This window comes from Nyctibius grandis, chromosome 1 (assembly GCF_013368605.1).
Source record: "Nyctibius grandis isolate bNycGra1 chromosome 1, bNycGra1.pri, whole genome shotgun sequence".
Lineage (NCBI taxonomy): Eukaryota > Metazoa > Chordata > Aves > Nyctibiiformes > Nyctibiidae > Nyctibius > Nyctibius grandis.
Window position 1 is genome coordinate 125,639,062 of NC_090658.1, and position 24,526 is coordinate 125,663,587.

Consider the following 24,526-nt stretch of genomic DNA (forward strand, 5'->3'; position numbering starts at 1 on the left):
TTTCCTGTAAACTTGACAGCTATGCCAATGTAAATAAGTGGTATGATTGGACTAAGAGTTTGGAGCATCTAAATATTGCTTCCACTAAGGATATATAACATGGCTGAAGGCAAAATCACCAAGCCTCCTCCCCCCACCATGTCATTGTCTCTCTCCTTTGCACCGGTGTGAGATGAGTAATAAAATCTGTGTCCCTTATTGCTTGTTGTGTGTTTTTTAGACTGCACTGCTGTAAATCACCTAAATATTAACTACCTTTCACTAATGATGGTTTTTGTCATGTTTTTTGCAGGTTACATATCACAAGTACTAAAGAATTACACTGACCATGCCTGTGATGGAGAATATGTCTCCCTGAGATGTCCTCACAGAACCACCATCAGCATCCAGTCTTCTTTTTACGGCCGAATTGTACCGAGTCATCAGATGTGTCCTTCTCGCTATCCCCACTCCTATGCAACTTTAATTAAAGAAGATGTTGCCTGTTCAGTTGGCACTTCCCTTCAGGTATTGCATGTTAAACTGGATCTGCTCATTTTGGACTTCATCTTTCTTTGGCCAGGCTGCAGCTGTCTGTGCTGGTGCTGCATAGACCTGTATTAAGCAGTGCTACCCAGCATGGGAACACTGACATCTCACACAGCTTAGTGGGTAATTAATCTTTGCAGTTTAGACAGGACTGGATTAGATTTTGCTGATGAATTTCTTAATTCTGCTGCAACTCTAGTCAATAACCATTCAGGAATGTGGTTGAAACAGAATTACACTGCAAGACCACATTACGTTTAACTGGCTTCAAAGATTTTTTTTTATATTTTTCCTTCCCAATGGTTAGCTTTTTCAACACATTCAGAAGTTGCTGTGGCATTCTTTTTACTTCAGAACTGATCCTGTTTCAAGAGGCTTTTACTTTTGTAACTTGAAACCCAGAGAGAATCCTTGGGTTTACTTCTTCTGACTCATTTGGCTCGTAGGCCACTGTAAGTGATCATACATCACTTAAGCTTGTAATATCCCAAGCGTCAGTAGTTAATCAGCTCTGTCTGTTTGTGTAGGGGGTGTTGACTGTATGTATCCTCCCAAGAGCACATGTGACATCAGCAAATCAAAGGATTATTTGGAACGTGCCAGTGTTACTCGACTGTCAGTAGGAACAACTAAAATTAGAAACATGAATTGGCTGATGTTGAGATGAATGGGGTCTGCCTCTGGGTGTTGAAGTAAGCACAAGTGTTTCCAAGGGCAGGATTTGGGACTGTGAAAACTTTTGGGCAAAGATCTCAACCATCCGGTGTGTTTAGGGCTATGAATCAATAATAACTCATAATAAAAATTTATAGCAGAACTAGATTAATGAACCTACAGGGCTAGTGAATAATTTCTTTTCTAATTTGGCTAAAGGCCAGAGTTTCCCACATCACTTCTCACTCTTGCATCCAGGGTTTTTAAGAGGAACTTACAGGATTTTTTTAAAGTTGATACAAATGCTTTGGCTTCCAAATGTCAGTGGTAAATTCTCAAGAAATTGCACAGGGTTGGTGTTTCCCTGTAGTGTAATCCTTAAGCTGACAGATTTGCAGTTGCCCTCATAACACTTCCACTGCACAATAAATGACTGAGTTATAGTATGGGAGGACATGGTCCTTATCAGTGGAAAGTTCTCCCAAATATGCTAAAGAAGGTTAGTAATATGACAGACAAGAGGCAGTTGTGTTGTTTAGGGTGGGAGAACAGGGACTGAAGACTTTGGCAGAGGCTAGCCTTCCCTTCTTTCTTTTACTGATTTACTGCAAAATTTACTTGAAACATTCCATTTACCAGTGTGATTGATAGCTATGTGCATAGCCTCATCCCTTGTGGGTAAGTGGCCCACTTAAGGCATCTGGAAGAACTTGAGAAAAGAGAAGATGTAACCTTTGGCTTTCCGTGCCATGGTTTTATGTTCAGGAGGGATTTAAAAGAAATCCTTACCTGCCTGGCTTAGCTCCTTATGTCCTCAGAGCTGTTACCCATTAGCTTTGCCTCCGGCACTTACAGTGCTGTAATTAAAACTCCTCTATTTATCAGAGTGAGAACTGCGTTCCCCATAAGCAGTCTTGCAGCAGATCTCTTGTACAATAAGTCTGCTACATGACTGAGACCAGAACATTCCTATTGACCCATTTTTGTGGATGCAGATGTGCTAGGGAAGTAGCTGATGTTCTCTGTTCCGCCACAAATTTCTTGAGGGACCTTGGGCAAGTTCCTGAGTCTCTTTGGAGAACATCCATGTTGCCTCTTTGGTGTCCCCAAATCTGGCTTTGGTACCTCCATGTGCTGTGCTTGGCCAGGGTAGGATGAGTCTGAATGCCAAAGATGAATCTTGTCTTCTTTCTCAGTCCGGGAGGGGGTGAGGCCTCTCTGAAAGGTAAGCCAGAAACTCCACAAGCTGAATGGCAAGCTGCCTGCAGCTCGCTGGTAGGAAATGCATGTATGTAGGAAAACTGGAAAGCTGTAGACAAGGAAATTGCGTGTATTTTTGTGGTTTTGAAACTCGGCTATATGGCTGCTATAGGCAGGACTAATTGTGTGAGTATTCTGATTGACAGTAATTTTAAAAGTCAGCCAAACCAAACCCTTCAAAATTAAGTATATAAAATCTCTGTGTCTAATCAAACCCATGACTGTAGAAATTTGCTGCCTCTCTGGAGAGTGGCCTGGAGGGAGTGTAAGGGGCAGTTATTAATACTATTCCTTTAGTCACTTGTTTTTCTTTGAAATAAAATGCAGATCACTTGGGAGAGCTTGTCCGAGACATTAAGGCAGTGACACCAAACTACACATTTCTCTTATTCTAACACCGTAATGTCAGATTCAGTGAGAGATTTCCAAATGCACAAAGAATTTGGACATTCAGACTGGGATTTCAGTTTGGATGTGGTCGGTCTCTTGTTAACTTTTAGATCAAGACACATGAATATGGAGAGATCAGAACAACAAAATAAAGTTGTGTTGAAAGCCAGACATTATTTGCTTTTTAAACAGCTCCCCCCACTTCCCCCATTCCACTCAGTTTAACAGGGGATCCCAGAGATAACGTAAGTCACATGAAATATATGGCAGGAAGGAGAGATTTGTGCTGTATTTGTGAATCATCTTTGAGATATTTCGAAGATGGAAACGTAGAAAGTTCCCATTCATCCTTTAATAACAGAAGATAATTTGGGGCACTAGTGCAGTTAATTAACAGTCTGGTCTGGTGTTGGCTTTACTGTACTTTGCTTGTGGCATCCTGCAGATGGTATTCCTGACTGGGGACTAAAAGAGAGAAGTGTCCTCATCCCAGCCAGGAGGGCTGGATGTGGGACAGAGAAGACGAACATCTGGAGCCTTGGTGGCTTTGGTCAAAGGGACCCATGAAGTGGAAACTGTCCCACCTTGGCAGAAAAGGACTGTGAGGAGGAGCTTTATGGTTGCTGAACCATCTCTTTTCTTGCTTGTAGGTCAGGGAGAACAGCTGCTAGCACTAAAGCCTATTCATCTTTCACTCAAAGAAGTAAATTCTTGAATATTAAGGGTCATTTATCATAGGATCATAGAACAGTTTGAGTTGGAAGGGACCTTTAAAGGTCAACTAGTTCAACCCCCCTTCTATGAGCAGGGACATCTTCAACTAGATCAGGTTGCTCAAAGCCCCGTCCAACACGACCTTGAATGTTTCCAGGGATGGGGCATCTACCACCTCTCTGGGCAACCTGTTCCAGTGTTTCACCACCCCCAGGCATGTTGAAGTCATGCCACTGAAAATGGTTGGTAATAAGTAACAGGGTGTTTATCCACACTGCATAATTTATGCAGAGAGATGAGTTGTGTGCCCACTAGAAGGTCTATATCACCAGAGCAGGATCAGGCAAAGATGTTAGCTTGGGTCCTGAAGGTGCAGAGCTGCGTTAACATAGTCCTGTATGTGTTGGTGTCGTTGCAATGACCTGTAACTCCCATGTACATTTACTCCTTTGGAGCAATTGTGCAGGTGCAGTTGGTCTGAGCATGCAACCTAATAATTTCGAGAGCTTGAAGATTTTTGGTGGGTCAGTGCATTGTGCTTTCACAGTGGAGTTTTTCTCTTGCTCTGTAAGCTCATGTCATCCAGACAGGGTTGGTCAAGCCCATTCTTAATGCACACAATGATTTTTTTAGTGTGAGAGTATGGAGAAGAAGCTAAATTACATTGCTGCACAGCAGAGGGAGACACGGGAACATCTGGAGACACCTTTTACTCCAAGGAGGTCTGCCAGGGACCATCCTCATCTGCTTTAGCCTCTCCCTTATGCTGTGGTTCTTCCACTTGTCACATTACTGCATACGTTTGCACTTCCCTGCCATGGGGACATCTCATGAGATCTTGCCTCTGGGGAAATAAGGAAGCTGATGAACAGATACAGCAGCAGTGTTTATTCATGTGAACACATAAATGTTGGCACAGAGGACAAAGAATAAATAGGAGTGTTAAGTGTTCTGCATTGCCTAATGATAAGTGCCTACTGATAAGTGAATCCCTTTAGTAAAAAAACTATTCACTCCTAGCCAAGCTCACAAAACTTGTGCCTGCAAAAATACGTGGAGGCATGTGTATATTTGAAGGAAGCTGCTCAGCTGAAGAGGAGGAGGTTTGGAGTGGCTTGTTTATAAAGCTTTCCACAGCCGCTCATTTCTGGATCAGTGTTCCTGATGTCACTTGTTTTCAGCAATAAACAACTCAAGGTCTGTATGGAAGAATGTTTAATGGTTGGCCTAAAAATTATTACTTATTACCAAAAATCTAGATTACACTTTACAGCAGATTACCTGCAATATTCTCATTTTGGTAAATAGACAGAAAAGTAAAACCACAGCTTATTTAGAAGGAAAACAGAAAGCCCTGGAGCAAAGCTTATTTAGAAGGAAAATAAAAAGCCCTGGAGAGGCACTTATCCGTGGTGTTTCTGCTCCCAGATATTTATCAAAGACATTGTAGGCTAAGTTCTGTCTTCATAGATGCATGTACTGAACAGCAGGAAACTGCACTCCAGAGGATGATGTGTCAATGTTTTGCTGTGTGACTTGTTTCCCCAAGAGAAGCTGTGCTTAGAAGCACATGACTGGAACAGTCATGCCTCTCATTACAAACGTCAGCCAGTTTGGAGAGGTAGTTTAGGCATGGCCTGTGGCCTGGGTCTCTTTCAACACTCTCCAACACTCTCCGGGACAACCAGTGTTTGGTGACAAGAATCACTAGTGCTGCTGATGTGGTATTTCCTTTTGTCCTTTAAGCGAGATACAGGACACCTTTGCTGCCACCCCTGCTGTCGCTCCAGCAGCGTGTGGGGCAGCGGTACAAAAGGGAGCAGATTCCTTGCATGCTAACCACAGGATTCCCTGAGCCCTTCTTCCCCCCTTTTTATTTGCACCTCCCAGGAAGGCTTCTGTGATAGAAAGCAAAGGGGAGCTGACCTCTTCAGTGAAAGATCAGATAAACTTGACTTGAGCCACATGACTCTCAAAGCATGGGCCAGTTGTTGATCACAAAATGATGGAGCTGGAAGGTGTACGTACTACTGTTTCTGAAGAGGGTTTTATTTTCCCCAAGTACTCTGGATTAACAGTGTGGAGGAGTACAAAGTAGAAGAAAATGATCCAACTGCTTTAGCTTTCTTGGCAGGCCAAGGGCGGTGGCTACTGCCATGCCCAGTCACAGGGTATTGTACAGTCCCACTGATGTAACAGCTCTGCGTGGTCTCCACAGGAGTTAAGGTCCAACTGTATTGGCGCTATATAATCTTAGAGAAATGGTCCTTTCTCATGACTCTGAACATCTATAAGATGATGATGATGAAGGGGAAAGAGGGAGGAAAATGATAGAAGGGGAAAATAATGGTCATCAGTAGCACTGGGAGGAGAAACCACCGGTTGTCATATTGCATATTAGAAGATATCCACAGCTTACCATGTTTGAACATGGAAAGTTTTGGTCTCAGAAATGTCAGTGAAGTAAAGAGCAGTTCAGGCAACTCTTTGCCAGACTATATTAATTACTTTGCAGAGGATGGTGAGCAGTGAGCTCAGGGTCCAGAAGAGGTTACTGCAGTGCTGAAGTTGCTCTTAAAAATCACAGAACCAGTGCAGCTTCATTCATGGATCTAGCCCAGGCTGAAATACAACTCTCTGGTAAGCAGCTCCCCCAACTAATTATTGCAGGTAGAAGAACTGCTTGATGCAGAGGTCCTAGATAATCTCTAAATTGCCGTATCTTTGAAAACTTTGGCTTGACTGAAATAGCTCATCAGAGCAGTGTGATTATGTGCTGCAGAAGAGGAGACACTGGAGGCAGAGGTGGCCAGTGCAGCCTGTCTCCCTGATGAGGCAGGACTTCTCCCTGGGGTCTAAGCCTCCTAACGCTTTGTTTACGCTAAATTTAAACTTTCCAAGTCATGGGGCTTCCATCACTGCCACTAAGACCCTACTTGACAGTGTAATGGTTTGCTCTGAATGATTTTTTTCCACTTTGTGTTTTAAGCTTTCCCTTTCTTTAATCCCATGACTTTTGGTTATGCACCCTTTTGTATTTCTCCAGCTTAGACCTCCTCTCCCTTTGAAGTTGACCCCGCATACAGATTAAGTTTCCCACTGTTAGGAAATGTAGGTAATGGTTAATTAGGTGATATTTGTAATGCAGCTTTTATCGGGTCCTTCTATTTGCTGAGCACGTTCCTGCTCTTTGTGAATCGCTGTCTCTGGGCTCTTTCAAGGCTCTGCTACAGGAGCTCTGGTGAATCTTGCTGTCGTGTTTTAACAACCCAACCCCACTGCTGCCTGCCCTACTGCCCTGTTGGCATTTACCACTCCTGTAGCAGAGCTGGTGAAAGGGAATGTGTGCCCAGTTTACAGCTCTTTATTTCACAGTCTGGTGTGTTAATGTGAGTCACCGAACGTGTGGGCATGGTTCCCTCCTGCTGACTCTGCTGTGAGCATTGCAAGGTCCATGGGAGAGTGATAAGAGATAGCTGGTAGGATACTAAAACCTGCCATAGATCAGTGGTCAGGATTCAGGGCCTTTGATCTCTTCTTTATGTGATGCACAGATTGAATGTGGTAATTTGGGCAAAGCTATTCCTTTCTAGTGGAGCAGGCTGGGAAGTTGCTTGATGAAGCCATAGGCAGGTAACCTGTATCTCATCAACAAGGATTTCACTTCCTCATGTAGTCTATCCTCTGTTGCTGATCCTTGGAAATTCCTCTTACTCCATGGACGTCAGTAATTTGTGTGAATGAATAGAGATGAACGTGCAATCTTCAGATAATTGGGAAAATTCTATTTTTCTATTCTGTGATAAAAGGACCTGTAAATAAGTTTGCAACTTAAAAGTACTAAGTTTGCAGTGTGTTTTAAAGTAATACCAACATTCAGGGGTATATGAAACAGTATCAAAATTAAAATAAAACATGACATGAAGCCATTATGAATGCATTGTTCTGCATGGCTTTGTAGGGAGAATTCATGCTGACTTGTTTGCTGTGTTTACTTCTCATTGCAAAACTCTTGGAGGTGCATCAATATAAGTGTTGGTGTAACTCCACCATAATGGCTATACCTGGACTGAATTTGACCTAAAAATGCTTAATCATATTTTTTAAAATTACTGGTATCTTTCTGTGTAAAATTCTTAGTACAAATCTCTGCCCATCTTCATTTGACTGCACACAGCTCTGATCCATTCATGCAGTTTGCTCTCTGAGTTATTCTCCTCAGCAACTACAACTTGGGCAATTATTTAGTGGGGTTTCTCTGTGTAATTTCATGCCTCACTGACATGCCCTGCAGTCATCCTTATGTTCCTTTGATGATGGAGGCTGTACGGAGAGCAGCCCTGTGGCAAAATCTGAGTTCCCATTGAGTTTTCACCATTGGCTTCTACGAGTCCAAAGTTTCACCCTAAGTGTGTTGAATCTATGAACTATTACAAGGGTCTAAGAACTGAGATAAGTTTAATTGCCTTGGGTGTTAAGCTCAGTTGTGGTTTATTTTAAGCGTGCAGGGGAAGTGCTTCTTGAAGAGTGATTTGAAGAGACAGAATGAAAATGAGTGCACCCTTGGGAATGGCTGAGGACAGCCTTCTTGCAGAGCTCGCATCCAGTTCCAGATTGAAAAGGTTGTTAACTAATGAGCACAAGCAATTACTTAGCTAATGAGCACAACAAAATGAGCAGGAGAAATGTGTTTCATCTGCAATGCCCACTAGAAAGACATGGTTTTGAGCTTGAGGCTGCCCTTGCCTTAAGACTCGGGTCACTGCAGTGAGATTAATCCAGGGCATAAATCACAGGGACTAGATTAGTGTTTGTTTTACTTGAATTCACATTTCTTGCTCTCTTATCTACTCTAAATCTTGCAGCTTCTTAGCTCAATCATGAACCAGAGAATGGAATGGGTTTAAACAGCCGCAACTTTCCTCCTGAGCACTGGCTGTCAGCCCTCAGGCTTGATTTACCACTGGAACGCAATTATAAAATGGCACAATGCAATTCATGTGTCTTCCCTCCCCTTTCATGCCAGACAGGAATTCCTCCTCTACCTTCATCATCTGGAGTGATTTTTATAATATAATCTAATCCAATGCGACTTTACTTTGCATTACTCAGGCGTCTGCCAGGTGGCAATGACATAAACAGCTGATTATATATCCCGGTTAGGGATGATTCTGCACGTCTGCTACTATTTCTGTGCAAGTTCAGATTGTTTGTGGGCCTCTTTTTTTTTGGTTTTGTGGTTGTGTTTTCGCACCTTTACGGCCAAGAGTGACAGCCAGAAAAACAAGGCAAACGTAGAATGAATTGCCCAAATTTTTCCAGCCATTAAGCAAAATCCACGTGAGCTCAGGACATTTACTCACTACCAAGTAAACTCACAGCATTCCTGGTGTCAGTCTAGCTGATCATCTGCAAATACTTCAGAAATGACATCTGCCAGAGCTCTGATACTGCCTACAAGTATGATTTTTGAAAGTAAGACCAGAAAGCCAAGGTCTTGGTTTGTAAGGACCCCTGTAAAGACCAGATGCACTGGACCTGCAGCGGAAGTGAACCTGTAGTGGATCATCTTGTCACACATGTTCTGTAGAGTTGCTGTGTTGCACAGTGTTTAGGAAGATGCTGGTATACAGCACATACTGATGAAAACAGTGGGGAAGATTTCTGTGTGTGCAAGGATAGGTAAAAATTGTATGTACGAGTTTTTAAGTTAACTTTAGGGCTGGTGTAACACCTTTGTTCTTTATTTTTAATCAAGAGCGTGGCACAGTCAACCACTGCTAATTTTCATCGCATTTTTCTTGATGTATTTCACTGAGCATTGAACATATTTTTTTATTTTACTCTGTATGGTTATATTTCATTGTGCCTAAGACTTCACTCGGTGTGCAGGAAATCAGAAATCTTAATGATTTTTTATATTTTCAGGAAAATCATTGCCCTTTAGGGAGAGGCACATTAGGATTATGTGAATGAAAAGGAAATATTGATGACTCTCCTGCTGTGAAATATCTTTGCAGAGTCATGGCTGTTATCAAATTAAGTTGAAACTGTAGCCAAACACTAAAACCAATTAGTAAAAGGCATATTCAGCCTCAAGAACACTTCCCTTTTTCTATGGTCTCACAATGGCATAGATGGCTTTTGCTCCTTAATTTAGGTACAAACTTCTCCCTAGGGCTCTGTGTTACTTTGCATACTGCAGGAAGTAAACTCAGGAGGTTTTACTTAGGTGGGATACATGGAGTAAGTGAGAGCTGCCAAAAGTTAGAGCAGAGCAAGACAAAGTGGCAATATGTGAATGCTGCCCACGTTCATCGTTCTCTGAGGTTGGTAAGTAATTACCTTCCCTCCTGGTGCTGAGCCTAAGGACAGATGAACAAGTGCTGCTTAGACATCGAAGCCGAGGTTTTCAAAGAGGCTTCTTGTTGGCTTAACTCAGTCTCTGCTGAAACCCAGGGTGGTTTTCCCACTGGTTTTAATAGCACCTATTATGCAATGCTGAAGGCTTTTGACAGCCCCACGCATCTGCTATGAACAGGTTTGTTGACCAAAAAACCGAGTCTGCTGCCTTTGAGGGGAGAAAGCTTCCCTTGTGGGAAAGAAAACATTTGGGGTGCTGCTTTTTTCCCTTTGCTCCATATTCCTAGCACTGCTTGGGTGTAAACACAGCCGTGGTTGTCCAGTACCAGCAAATACTTTCAGGTCTGCAGTGATTTGGAGAGGATTTCTCTCCATATGTGAAGCACTCAAGAGTTGTTCCAGTTGTTCTTTGCCTTTTGAGATCAAAAGAGAATTTTGCATAGAGGCCTCACTTAAATTCCTTTGCAACTCATTGGATTTTGCATTAAATTAAACTTCACATGCTGAGTGAGCAGTCAACCCTTATGAGCCTAGAGGAAAGAATATGCTGTTTCTATGCATTTTAACATGACGGTCAAGTTGGGGCTAATGCTCCCAGGCACCTCCTTCAGTGTTCACCTTTCAGCCTTTCCATCCTAAGCCCTGCATTTTGAAATGAGATGCCTGCATTTTATTACCTTTGCAAGTGGAAAACAACAGCATATGTTCTCTGCTCGCTAGAAAAAACCTGAATTATCTCAGTTTGAACTTTAAAATAAAGGTCAGACTTGAGGCAGGCACGAATTCTTGCATGTGTCAGCCCAAAAGGTGAAAGCTTTAGGAAGTTATGAGCAACCGCAAATGAGGCAGTTTCAAATTGCACTTGAAACTGGAACAGCTGTTGTTCCTGTTGTTCAAAGGGTGACATTCAGAGTTATAATGCTAAAGATGATATATATCGTGTTCAGGGAGAACTCAAAAATAGAGATTAGTCACCGAGGCAGAGAGAAAATTGGTTTGGGTGGCACGTGGTAGAGAAGGAATAGCCTTTATGTTAATTGCACAGGGATAAGATTGTGGGAAAGACCAAATATCTAGGTGGGTGTAAGGAAGGGGAACAGGGAGAAGACAAAAGAGACCGAGGGAGTCCAGGAGAATTTGTGAGAAAGGATTTTCCAGTGCCTCCTTGCAAGTGGAAATTAATTGTTCTGGGACTTGAATTCACAGCTCAGTATCTCAGGGACTTAGCGAGGCTAGTGGATTACCTCGCTCTGTGGTCTCAAAATACTCTGACAGGTTCATGAGTGTCAGGCAAACGTTATGGTAATTTTAGTGCTTTAGGGGCTCTACAGGAGCAGATAAATATCACCTAAGCCATCCAGCTGAATTTAAAACTTAATTACTGCCCCACTTAATAATATTCTCTCCCCCCACTTCTGCTTTAGAGGATCATAGGGTTAAAAAAAAATCATTAATCTTCCTTAATGAAGCTATTTTCTAGCAGGAGACAGAATGTCTTGCCCCTGTGGATTCTGAGGTGGAGTTTTTATGAGTGGTATGAATGGGGAAGTGGGGAGCGAGCACTAGAGGAAAGGCAGTGCAGAAAAGGGGATAGGACCTGAAACGCCGGCGGTGAGAGGACCCTCTGACTCACAGGCCCTTGCTGAGTTTAACTAAAAGGAATGCGATAGTCATGGGGGAAGGTGAGTGAGCCCTATTAAAAACTGACTAAGTTGGCTGTATAACAGTGTTGCCACCACAACTACTGATGATTGGAATACCAGCAATTGCCAAAGCTTTTATATGACCGAGACAAGACCTCTCTTGAAAGCTGCAGTTGAAATTGTGCATTTCCAGAGAAATCTAAAGCAGAATGGTGGTGACACAGTTTGGGTCCCTGCTTTTAACTGTCAAGGCTGATCCATGTCCTCAAAGCTGCTTTTCCTGGAATAGTACTGCCTTGTACCACGATTAAATTTCATGTAAATGTTTCAAAATCTCTGTGACCATCCCAGTGCAAATCCCTCCCTTTCTTAAAACAGTGCAAGGTTTAGTCCTATCCTAGCCCATGGCTCCTGCAGTACCCACTGCATTGAGCACCATTACCTGCCTTGTGCCGGGGCCGGTTGAGGAGGCAAGGATGGCTTTGACGTTCTCCAGCTTGTCTCCATTTGATGATCCCTTTGGTGCAGATACTGAAGTGCTTTTGTTTCTCTGTTTCTTGTGCACGTCCCCTGCTGCAGAAGATGCTGGACGAGTGCCAGGACCGGCGGAGCTGCCAGTTTCTTGTCAATAGCCGGCTGTTCGGTGCAGATCCCTGCCCTGGAACCAGCAAGTACCTCATCGTGTGGTACAAGTGCAGGCCAAGTAAGTATCTCACTATTGAATCTGTTTGCTCTGGCGAGACCAAAGAGTTTTCGTACTTAATACTTACCAGAGAGGCCTGCTAGGACTTTTTGTTCCCTTCCTCCTTTATTTTCGGTGTAACATAACCCCCTGTGTGTGCAGCATTTCCCCTCTCCCCCTCGCTTGCTGCCTTGCTGGGATGCTGCTGCTCTGGCTCCTTCCTCCTTGCTGGCAACCCGAGTTGCAAATTATTTTTGCAGGTGCCAGCGAAAGCCTTTGCCAACGCTGAGCTCACGCTGTCAGCAGTGGGTGGGCTGCTCCCGCTCCCATCTGCAGCCACCCTCCTGTCTCAGTGGGCTAGTGGGACCTGTCCCCTCTCTGCCTGCCCCTCCAGAGGCAGTAGGAGCTCTTGCGTGGGCAAAGACTTCAGACCTGGGTGCCTCAGGCAAGCACTGAGATGGTGGTGCAACGGGAAGCTCACCTGCCCACGCCATGCCATAAGCCAGCTTTTAATTGCTCCCAGATCAGGCTGGGAAATGTTATCCTGTGTTTTGCGTGATCTCATTAGCTGTGTTTAAATTAAATGGGGCTGGCAGCTGGATACTGGGAGTGTAATCATGCATGCTGCAGAGGAGTGAGCCTGGTGTGGCTTTGGCCCAGGGCAACCAACACCCTCTTGGCCAATTCCTGGACCCACTGGGGGAGTTAGCGTAGCCTGGGCACCATTCTCCATCAGCACTTTGGAAGCAGACACATTAGTTTGGAGGCGGATAGGGTTTAGAATTGTAGAATCACAGAATCATTTAGGTTGGAAAGGACCTATAAGATCATCAAGTCCAACCATTAACCCAGCAGTGCCAAGTCCACCACTAAACCATGTTCCTAAGTACCACATCTACATGTCTTTTAAATACCTCCAGGGATGGTGACTCCACCACTGCCCTGGGCAGCCTGTTCCAATGTTTGATAACCCTTTCAGTGAAGAAATTTTTCCTGATATCCAATCTAAACCTCCCCTGGCACAACTTGAAGCTTTTTCCTCTCATCCTATCGCGTGTTACCTGGGAGAAGAGACCAACACCCACCTCGCTACAACCTCCTTTCAGGTAGTTGTAGAGAGCGATAAGGTCTCTCCTGAGCCTCCTTTTCTCCACACTAAACAACCCCAGTTCCCTCAGCTGCTCCTCATAAGACTTGTGCTCTGTGTTTGATGGTGGCCAAACTGTGCCAACTCATTTCAGCAGGAGAACAGGCCCTGACTCCATCTGAATTAATCGTCTGCACATGGCATTTCAGACCAGCCTACTCCCAAGTTTTTAGAAGACATAACTAACATGGTCTCAGCATCATATCAGCAAAATTTTTGTGGAAGAAATAAAAAAATTTGCACAAGGATTACCTGATTTCAGAAAAGGTTTGAAACCAAAGCAGAAACAACCTGACTCTGTCAGCAGCACAGAAGACTTTTTGCACGCAGAGACCTGTGCTAATGAAATTAAGGGATCTGGCAAGATCTGTGAGGAATTTAAATGAAAAGTAGGTAATGAAGCACCTGCATTTTTTGTGGGGTTTTCGTAAGTAATTGTAACATCCCTTGTTGTGTGAGAAATGCATCCCTGAGAGAGGAGGGTGATTAGCAGGGTGTTCTGACAAGTCCTCCTAAACCTGGAGGTTTTGTATCAAAGCTCGCTTGAGAAATCTGACTATTGAGGCCTGTGTTGAACTTGTGAAGGTACTTCAGGATCCCATCTGTGCATAAATATTTATGGCCTGACATTCTTTGCTAATTACAGATATACTAGAAGAGGAGGAGTTTGCGTGTGTGCTGGGTAAGTGATTTTCCTGAAAAAGAGCAGGGAAAGCTGCTTGAAAACATTTCCCCAAGACATTTTTCAGGCAGCTCCAATTTTGCAGGGTGAAACAGGGTAACCTTACACAAATTATTGTTTCTTAGTCACTGGGCAAACTTCTAATCAGAATCTGCTGGATTAATAGCAAGGTTTGAAATATGTGAGGATTAGCCTTGCATAGAGATACGAGGAGAGGGTCAACCTTTCCTTGATGGTTCAAGACATTAATTTTGAGTCTCCGAAACCAAACCTACTGCTCATGTGAGTTTGGTAACTGGTAAGCCTTTTCACCCTGCTGTAGGGAGAGGGTTAGTGAGAGGACTGAAGAAAGATGGATCCATAGAATGCAAAATATAGGACCACGAGAAATCTTGGTGGGCTTTTTTGACTATTGAGTATTTGAGTATGGTTTATGAGTGGTAAATGAATCCAATGCAACGCCTTCATGTTTTAGAGTTGATCCCAAAAGCTGTGGTCCTATGAGTATTGATCCGCTCCAGAAAGTCTGAGCACACATAATTGTAACTGAAAAGCACCAGAGAGTCCTTGTGAAAAGCTCACTGCCTGGCACATGGTTTGATCCATAACTTTAATGAAAAACAAATGCAATTTTTTTGGGCTGTGTTTCTGTTCCTGAATTTATCTTTCTTAACAGTAGACATGACAGAAGTACTTTAATAAGAAGCCATTTAAGGTCTGAATTTTCTTCTAGAGGCATCTATTTCCTTCCTTTGCCTGTTGAGGGCGCCTGATGTGACCATCCTACTGAAGCTGGTGCCTTGGTTAAGTGCCTACCTAGGTAGAATGAATGTGAATTTTCCTGTATACAGATATGAGAGGTGCTTTGGGAAGTAGCCTGCAGAGTTTGGACAGGACATCATTAACATAAAATAAGGATGCCCAAGCCTGCCCACTCTCAGAGTCATGCTGGAGCCTCAAAAGGCTCCTGAATAGAGGTAGTTGTCTAAAAAGAAAGACCTCCTTGAAAGAAAGCAAAACTGAAGTTAGTGGCATTTACTTGTACTTTTGCTGAAGAATAACTAGATGGTGCAGTCATTCCCTCCAGCCACTGTCACTGCAGTTATGCCTCTCTGACATTATGTTGCATTTGAAATCTAGTGGTTTCGATGCTCACTGGCTGTATGGAGTTCACTCACAAGGCAAGGTGCTATTTTGGTTTCTCATGGGCAGAATTTAAAGGAGATGGAGGACAGTAAATCATGCTGAAACCGAAAGCCCCAGATTTTCCAAATGGCAGAGCTCCAGGGAGTGGGGCGATCCGAACAATCTCTCCTGTACTAACCTCCCTGAGACTGCTTTTGCTGGAAGCTTGGAAGATGCCTGCAGAGGTTTGGTGCTGAAGCGTTGTGGTTCACCTCGTGTAGAAATTCAAAGAAATATTTCAGAGAAGTGCTTGCTTGACTAGAAGCAGTGAGAAATTCGATGGCTTTGGGGAAGTCTTGTGCTAATCATGGTCCTCTCTGATCCAATCGATAGATCTGGGGTCTGGTGGACACTCATCTTGCGTGTACAGGACTCAGATATGTGCATGGGACTGCTTTTAAATGTCAGATGTTTGGCAGTCCTGAGCAGTCTCTGTGCCCGTAAAGAAAGAAATACAGTATGTGTGTGTATACTTTTAATTTTAAGGTACAGAATGTTTAAGGAGATGAGAAATAATCAATAAAATGCTCTATTCTATCTCAGTTTGGGGCAAGTGAGATTTATTGCTTCTATGTGATTTGAGGGCCAAGGTTCATCAAAATGAAAAGCCTCATCAAAGAGGCTTAGCTTTTATTTTCCTTTCCCATAGCACATGGGCCTTAGTTTCTAATATGCACCAACCTTTGGGAAGATGTTCAAAAGCACAGTACAGGTTTCAGCAGAGGACAGTTATGACTTGTGCTTCTAAACTTGGAGGTGCCTCTATAAATCATTCTGCTATCAACAGATATGCTATCAATGGATATGCTATCAATGGAGAGCCCCCAGCGGGTCCCAGCAGGTCAAGGTTGGGACATGTTGCTGTAGCAGTGAAACCTGGAGCTGTTCTCTGCTAGCGTAGATGTAGCCTGGCATTTAGCACTGTCCGGGGATGGTTTCCAGTGGGAAGCTGGATACAGCCACGCTGTTTTAGAGGCTAAAAAAGTTGATGAGAATGGTTGTGGGCTGTCCCATGCCAGCTGGCCTCAGCACCAGAGAACTGGCACATTTAATTTATCAGGGCCAATGTAGCCTGAGATCCACACCCAAAGCACACTGAAACCTAGGATCAAGCCCTGAACACACAGAGGACTTCAATCTCCAGGGTACCTTTCAGGATCATTAAAAAATTGCACACAAATCCAATTATGTGTCAGGTAACATGATGATTTGATTTAGACTCATTAAGTATAATTACCGAGTAGGCTGCAGAAACATATAATTAGAGGGAATTGACATACTATTTAATTGGTCTAACATGAATTCCCTCTAACTGAAATCTGGATTCACCAATATTATTCAAACCATTTGGTGTTTGCTCATCCCCCTCACTTCAGAGACAGAGAACCGTCTAAGATCGTGTGTTATTGTAAGCTAGGAAATATTTGCTCTGCGTGCCAGACTTTCCAGAGGGGCTGCATGGTCTAATCCTGGCTGGGAACAGGATCTATGGGGCTGCCCAAGTCATGCTGAGGAAATAACTTCACCTCTCTGCACCCCAGCAAGACCATTGCAGCTGATTTTACCAGGGTTGGTTGCTGCTCTGGGCTATTGTATAAGCAGGGATCGATTTGCCCCTGCACAGCATCTCTTTGCCCACGGTGGCTTTTTGCTTGTTTGGTTATTTTTTTGGCTTTGTTATTTCAAAAATCCCAATGCTGTTGAACAAAACGGGCACATAAATGCTTGTCTGTCTCTGCAAAGGGATTACTTAGGATGAGATGTGTTGTCTGAGTGGCTGTTCACTGGCAGGGCTGTTGAGAAAGGAGAGGGCTCCTAGCTTGCTTACGTGGCTTCCCCCATGAGTCCCCCATGTAGTGCCTTTCTCTTGTCTCCTCCTCTGCCACTGCCACATTGTCCTGGATGCACCATCCCCTTCTCAGCTCTGAATAGCCTGAGCCCCTGTAATGCTATAGCGATATTTTCCCTCTTTCCTATTGAGCACTTGTTACTTTAGCTTATGACTTCAAGGACTCTGGGAGACATAATCTCCATCCAGTGTTTTTTTTTTAAATTATTATTATTTTTATTTCATTTAAAAATGCTGTGTGGAGCAGCTGGATGTGATAATTGGAGACTGGCCAGTGTGAAGCCTCCCTGTATTAATCATCCCAGCGATGTAACAAAGTGTAAATCCAAACTTTGCTGCTCTCTTTTCTATTTACAAATGAAAGCCTAAAACCTTTGAAGTTTCAGAAAGCCTGGATTGTGACCTGGGCTCCAATTGCAGCTCAAATCCCTCTGTAACAATACAAAACCATATTTGTGAAAGGCACGTCAAGGCTCTGAGAAACGCATCTGGGAAAGAAACTTGTGTTTGTTGGCAAAGGGTGAAGTGCTAAAAGTTTGTGTGGGGGTAGGAGGAGGAAAGGGGGTGGGGGAGGTCACTTTGTTCTAGTTCAGAACCTGTAGCTTTGATTTATGGGAAGACTTTTGTGCTGGGAATCGACCTGGACACATGTTTTGAAGAGAGCAGGCAGTCATTCTCTCCACCGTAGATGTAATTCTAATCTAAGAGGCCCAGTTAATTCTTGTGAAATGTGACTTTTTTTCAAACGTGGGAATGCCCATCCTGATGTCCTTGCCAAAATCTTACTCAGATAACTTTATTTTTCTTAACAGTTCTAAGCAATTTTAATTAGAAAGCCACTGAATTTTAAAATAATCTAGGAATTAATTCCATAGATAATCTTCTGATAAAAATGTCATCTTTAAGTTTACACTCTGTCATATAGTGATGGAGCTGCCATGCTGTGTCCCAGGAATGTCTGACTTTTGGTGACGGTGTGTGATTTTTTTTTTTTGCCAGTGGCACTTCAAAACCTGTACAAACAGCAGAATACCATTACTGGTGGCAGAGCTTTTCCAGCTATCGAAGAATTGTAAAGAGTCATCCTCTGTTGGCAGTTCCCAGTTGCTGGTGTATGTGAAGTTGCCTCATGTCTCTTGGGAAGTTGGTCAGATCTGCTCACCAGATTTCAGTTGGATTGGCTGAAAAGTATGGAAAGGGCATTTCAGAAGGACCACTTAGGCTTGCAGTGAATGCATTGTGTTCATGTTTTAATTTCCCTACAATCCGTTCCTTCAATATTGAATCTGGTGTGAGCTTTGCCATTGACTTTGCTGGGCTGAGGATTACACCTTTTCTGTTAAATTCAGCAGAGAGGGCATGAAAAGCCTGGTCTCATCCATCACACATCCTCAAGGCTTTCACTTCCTAGGCAGAATTTGCAAAATGCTGTGAGCAAGAGCGAAGGGCTATGGAAAGAACAGAGTTTTTGTAGAAATTTCAGATGAGAGAAAAGAGGGACCTAAATGTATTCCTGTTCCCTTTAATGCTGGTGATTGATTTTTGTGCTGGGATAGGTTGGTAATTCAGCAGTTATCAACCCTTTCAGAAAAGCATTAATCTCCTTTGTAAGACAGGTTTATTGGTGGCAGGAGAAGTTCAATGTATTGTTCGCTGCATTGCTTTTTGGTGGGCCAGGCTTTCCAAAGTGGCACGATGGAGTGAGGGCTGTTAAATGGGCACATCCTTCTGGCCCAGTCACCGAGGCAGCAGAATAAGCCTTTTACCTCCTGCATTCATCAGCTTGCTCTTGCTTATCTGTATTATTTCAGAACTATTAAGGTGGTGCAGAGAGTGGAAATTTATAAGGGCAATAAAACCTCAGCAGCAAACGCTGTGGCAATGAAAAGGTGTAAATAAAGGAACGCCGTAAATAACAGAGGACAGATCCCTCAGCTTGCAATCGGAGTCAGAGAAACTTTAATGCTAACGATTAATATTGTTTTAAGCTGTTGATGCACAGAGATTTTCAGGGGCTGTCAAATAGCCCTATCTCTGTAGCACACTAATCACTTGGCTGTCAGGAGCGGGATTAAGAGAAAAGTGTGATTTCATTGTCAGCAAACAGCTGAGATTATTGTCAGCCCCTGCCCCCATGGAGAAGGAAACTGCTGCTGACCTGGCAGAATTAAAAAAAAAAAAAATTCCCAGTTTTCTTTCAAACCTTGTCAGTCAGCCCTGATTGACATAAAAAGGAGAACTGGGAGCCAGTGAAGACCAGGGCGCTGCCCACTGATGTGGGTGAAAAGATATCCTTTGCTGGATGAGATATGAACCACTAAAAAAGACAAATTCTCAAATCTGCCTGAACTGTATAAATCATAGAGCTGTGACTTTTATCCATCCCCTTTGTCCATTGGCATTTAAGTTTTCTGTGGGGTTGTAGGAAAAAAAAACAAGGGTAAAAACCCCTTTTAAGCCACGGATTTTTGGTGAAGGACAAGAAAGGGATACACCGCAGTATTTCTGTGCTGGGACAGGTGAGTTGATAGCATTGCCAGAAGGAACAGGAAGCCTTTGCCCTCAGGTACAACAGGTTTCAGGAGATCTACCCCATCCTTAGGCATTGTGGGGACCTGTGATACCTTCCTGGGCTGCTGATGGAGGCTGCCTTGTGGATGGATGGTGCTTCAGGTGTCATGAATGGCTTTGGCTGCTGCCAGAGCCAAAGTCATCTGGGAACCTTCTCCCCAGAAGAGCAAGAGGGTGTCCTTGGGGCAGTTAACCAGAATAAACACAAGGACACCAGGTTTTTAGAAATGAAACCCATAAATCTAAATCTAAACACGGTCCAACTGTGATAGAGGTTTGCAAACTCTGAATGATAGACTTCAAGATTTTCTGCATACTGGTGAAGAACTGTGAGAAGAAAAGCATGTCCCAGAAAAAAACATGCTTATAAACCAAATTAAGATGCTGTAAAGGTTCACTTTTGTGAAAGTTTGGATCTGTTATATTGCATCCACGGTTTAAACCATGTGTGTAGGCCTCACAGAATGGTAAGCAGAACAGAGAGGAAAATTTATACAGTACTTCTGGAGAGGGTCCTGTATAAGGACCTATTCGAGACAGAAAATATAGATCAATTGCTCTCCTCAAATAAATGTCTCTTGGAAGAAATGCAGAGAAGAGTAAATCTTCTCTGGGGTAGAGGCATGGTAATGAACTCTTTGCAGTACTGTGGATTTCTTCAATATTTTTTCAGTATCAGTCCTACATTTAGTTTTCAAATTTATTATTCATTTTCAAAACAGGTATCTCCTGATATTTTCAGCTTTTCATCATACTATGGTGCATCAAGCTCTTCTTGGTTACACACTTATTTTTCTGACTACTTAAAAGGCACTGGAGGTTGTCATTTAATCACCTCTCTGGGAACTAGGACTTCTAAAGCATCCATGATGAATTTGAGAGATTTGGTAACTGTATTTCTCCCAGCTACATTTTTTCTTCTCAGGCAAAGCCATTGAGGGAATACTGTGTGTTTAATTATTTAGGACAGTAGTGAACTAGCTTTTAATCTAATAGGCCTCATTTTCCCATTTTATGCTCTAGGCATCCCAATGAATTATATGTAAAAATACCAATCAGGTATTCCTTTAATGTTGCTGTGTCAGAATTATTATCTCCATTATTTTAACATTTGGAGAAGAGCATTTTAATGATATAAGACTAAATTCTCCCTTTCAGCTATTTTAATAATAACTTTAAGCAGCATTATTCCAGATTTACACCACCGCTGGAAGACAAGAACAAAAGTGCCGTGAGCAGTGGTACTAATGAAGTCTTTTTCCTTACACATTCAAGTAATTTTTTTCTTTGGTGCATCCATCCCATCTTTTCATTGCAGTAACAAAGGTTTTCACCATGCTTCCTATCTTACCCCCTATGCTGTAGCTAGTCCAGATTTATATCCATGCTAATTGGCCAGGTATTACATCCATGCTCGTTGGCTGGTGGGACAGTGCAACAATATTACAGCCAGCTTTGGCACTGGTTTGGCTACCTTCTGTGATTGTCTACCAGTTCTTATAAAATATGTAAGGACTTAACTACATTTGTCATCGCAATGTTTGTGACAAATTTCAGTGAAATTTAGCCAGCAGATTCTCAGGTCATTGGTAGGAGGACTAACGAGCGGTGAAGCTCAGGCTGAGGCTCAGGCAGCAGAACACCAGTAAGTCACACTTGCTTCAGAAAATCAACCCAAATTCGTTAATGGAAGAAGTAGGATGAGAATTAAATTTGTCCCTGGCCTTCAAGTGTTTTGTTTAACTCTTTGTTTAACTCTTCTCCACGGTCCAGCGTATATATTTTGATACTGTTCCCTTTTTCTTCCTTAGAGATAACCATATACCTCTGTTTGTCCAACAGAAAAGTGCAACTAGGCGCATCTGAACTCTACTTTGGAAATGAAATGTAGCAGTTTTAATTTGCAACACTGCCAGCCTTTTCAGAGCAGAATATAAAAAGACAACTACTTCAGACTAATGAAAGTGACAGTGGGGAAAGGCGCCTTTTAAACTTTGCAAATTGGATGGGTGCATCAGGAGTGTAATTTTAAAGGAATCTGACAAGGTCGTTTGCAAAGAGCAATCTTCTTACTGTTAAAATTGTTTCAGACCTCCAGAACTTGGCAGTCTTGAGTTTTCAGGGTACTTCTGAAGTTGGCAAACTGCCTATTTGATATAGCTAGGGACTGTCAACCAAGCTGTATCTTTCAGAGTTTCACATTAGCTTCTGCAGAAGTAAGAGGTGCGCTCCATGCCATTGAGGGTAGCAAACTTCAATTTTTAAAAGTTAAATTACAGCATCTTCACAAAAAAAGTTTCTCAAAGGGAAAATTGAACTGAAATAATATTAAAAGATATTTCTGTGCAAATGTATGAATTTGTGACATTCTCACTTATTTATGCTCCAAATGAAAGGGGATGATCCTTTTCAGATCGTGGCTGTTGAAATGAGGGAATGACCAGGTATCCTACAGCTTAAGTGCTTGTGGGGGAGTCACACAGAATCACAGAATCACAGAATGTTAGGGATTGGAAGGGACCTCGAAAGATCATCTAGTCCAATCCCCCTGCCGGAGCAGGATTACCTAGATCATATCACACAGGAACGCATCCAGGCGGGTTTTGAATGTCTCCAGAGAAGGAGACTCCACAACCTCTCTGGGCAGCCTGTTCCAGTGTTCGGTCACCCTCACTGTAAAGAAGTTTTTCCTCCTATTTATGTGGAACCTCCTGTGTTCCAGCTTGCACCCATTGCCCCTTGTCCTGTCAATGGATGTCACTGAGAAGAGCCTGGCTCCATCCTCATGACACTTGCCCTTTACATATTTCTAAACATCAATGAGGTCACCCCTCAGTCTCCTCTTCTCTAGGCTAAAGAGACCCAGCTCCCTCAGCCTCTCCGCATAAGAGAGATGTCAGAGGAAAGGCTGTACTTGAGGACTCTGGAGACCTTTGCTGTCCTGGAAAGGTTTCCTCTATATAGTGCCGCCTAAAGGAATGCTGACTTGATTAATATGGATTTATTCAAATCCCGAGATGAATGGAAAGTTCTCATTAGTAGCACATTCATGCAGATGAGGAGGAAGCTTGAGGTGCATGTCATAAGTGACAGGAAATTGGAAGAAAATGAAAAGCAAGGAGTTGTAGCAATGTGCACTGCTCTAAAGAGTAGGCATTTGCTACAGTGAGGAATTTCTGATCTCCGTTGACTTATTTGCATTCAGGGGCTTGGAGGCCAGAATCTCCTTATATCTTCCAAAGTGTAAAAGGGGATGCAGAACTCAGATCACAAATGCTTACTTGAAATGAAAAGTAAGTAAGTATAGGAACACAAATAAGAGTGTGGGGAAAATGTTTGAAGGGGAGCACTGACTGGAAAATATCCTTTTAGTCCTACTACCTTCTTCACAGAAGAGTATAGGAGTCAGTGAAAGCTGTTCAAGGCACCTTTGCTCTGTCTGCTTTGAGATGTGCTTATCTATTTCAATTTTGGGAGGATGGACTTAGATCTACAGGCACTCAAAAAAAAATATCTCTATTTCTTACAGAAGGTCTTGTGAATTAGCTGATTATGAGGGGAAATAAAAATATATAAAAGTGAGCGTCACAGGTTACAAGGAAGGGTACTGGATGGGTATCTCCAAGCTGAGCTGTTCATGGGCAATCCTGTTGCACAGGCACTCTTGTTCAAGGATACTGCTTAGAGGCATCTGTCCTAGTGTTTAATAGGTTTTCTGTCTCGAAGACTCATCTTCCTAATTCCCTTGGAAGAGTCATTAACAGGTACTCACTATACTCACATCTCTCACACGATTAACACGATAATTGGAACAGGTTGCCCACGCAGGTTGCGGAGTCTCAATCCTTGGAGATGTTAAAAACTCAAATGGACAAAGCCCTAAGCAACCTGCTGCTCTATATGGGGGTAGGAGGATTGGCCTAGACAATCTCCAGAGGTGCCTTCTGTCTTCTGTGACTCTGTGAATTATGGTCTGGAGTGACTACAGCCGTAGTAAAGAGTTCATATTTCCACGGTTAACCCTTGTTTTGGCTTTTCTGTTCAAGCCAACACAAAAAATTGCTATGTGGTGACTTTCACAATGTAAGTATTCTTCTGCCTAGGTATGGTCTGAAACCAGCAAAATCTCATCACATGTGAGATCATAATCTTTATTATTTGGTGATGAATTCCAGTCTCCATAAAAGTTTGCTGAGTTTTAACTTGTCACTAAAAGATTGCATATTCCACTTGAGCCATCTGGCCGACTGTGCATCTCAGCTGTTCAACGTTGCAACCAGTCAGTATCTCATAGGTGCAGTACAAGATGTAAGTAGGAAGAGTGGCACAGAGAATTGGAGGTGTGTCTGCCATTAACACAGTTCTGGAGAGAGTGGCTGGGTGAGAAAGTGAATTGTCCCTTTTTCACGGACCAACACTAACCACCACCCAATAGTTAAACACATACATTTATCAGTTAAAGGAAGACAGGTGTCAGTAGAATGGCTGGATGTAATGAAGAGTTATGAATTTCAAGGCAAGAAATGTTCTTTGTTTTGGGTGGTATGCAGTGGAACAGCTAACAAAGCTGGGATGAAGGCAACGAAGGCAAAAATTGGGCTGAAGAGAAGTTATTGGGTAACATGGAGTGCAGTTCGGTTCTGAAGTGGCATCTTGGGTAGTGTCTCATTAATTTAACAGTTATAAATTATGTAAGATAGTCTTCTGTGGGAAACAATCCTGACCTGATACAGAAGTGGGCAAGACCATCTCTGTTTCCTACAAAATCTCTCTTTGCTCAGATCTCCAATTTAAATCCTTTAGGATTTTGTGAGGAAGAGAGATTTCTGTTTCCATGTATTTCCAGCTCTTTGATCTG

The 24,526-nt window shown here is 42.8% G+C and overlaps 1 protein-coding gene across 1 annotated transcript in view; it reads left to right on the forward strand.

The window, feature by feature from the left end:
* The window catches only part of EVA1A (eva-1 homolog A, regulator of programmed cell death), a 218,113-nt gene that overhangs the window by 62,413 nt on the left and 131,174 nt on the right, over positions 1–24,526 (forward strand). The window contains exons 2-3 of the mRNA XM_068410978.1: positions 293–507; positions 12,132–12,255. Coding sequence (XP_068267079.1) covers positions 293–507; positions 12,132–12,255 — 339 coding nt within the window. The remainder of the gene's footprint in view (positions 1–292; positions 508–12,131; positions 12,256–24,526) is intronic.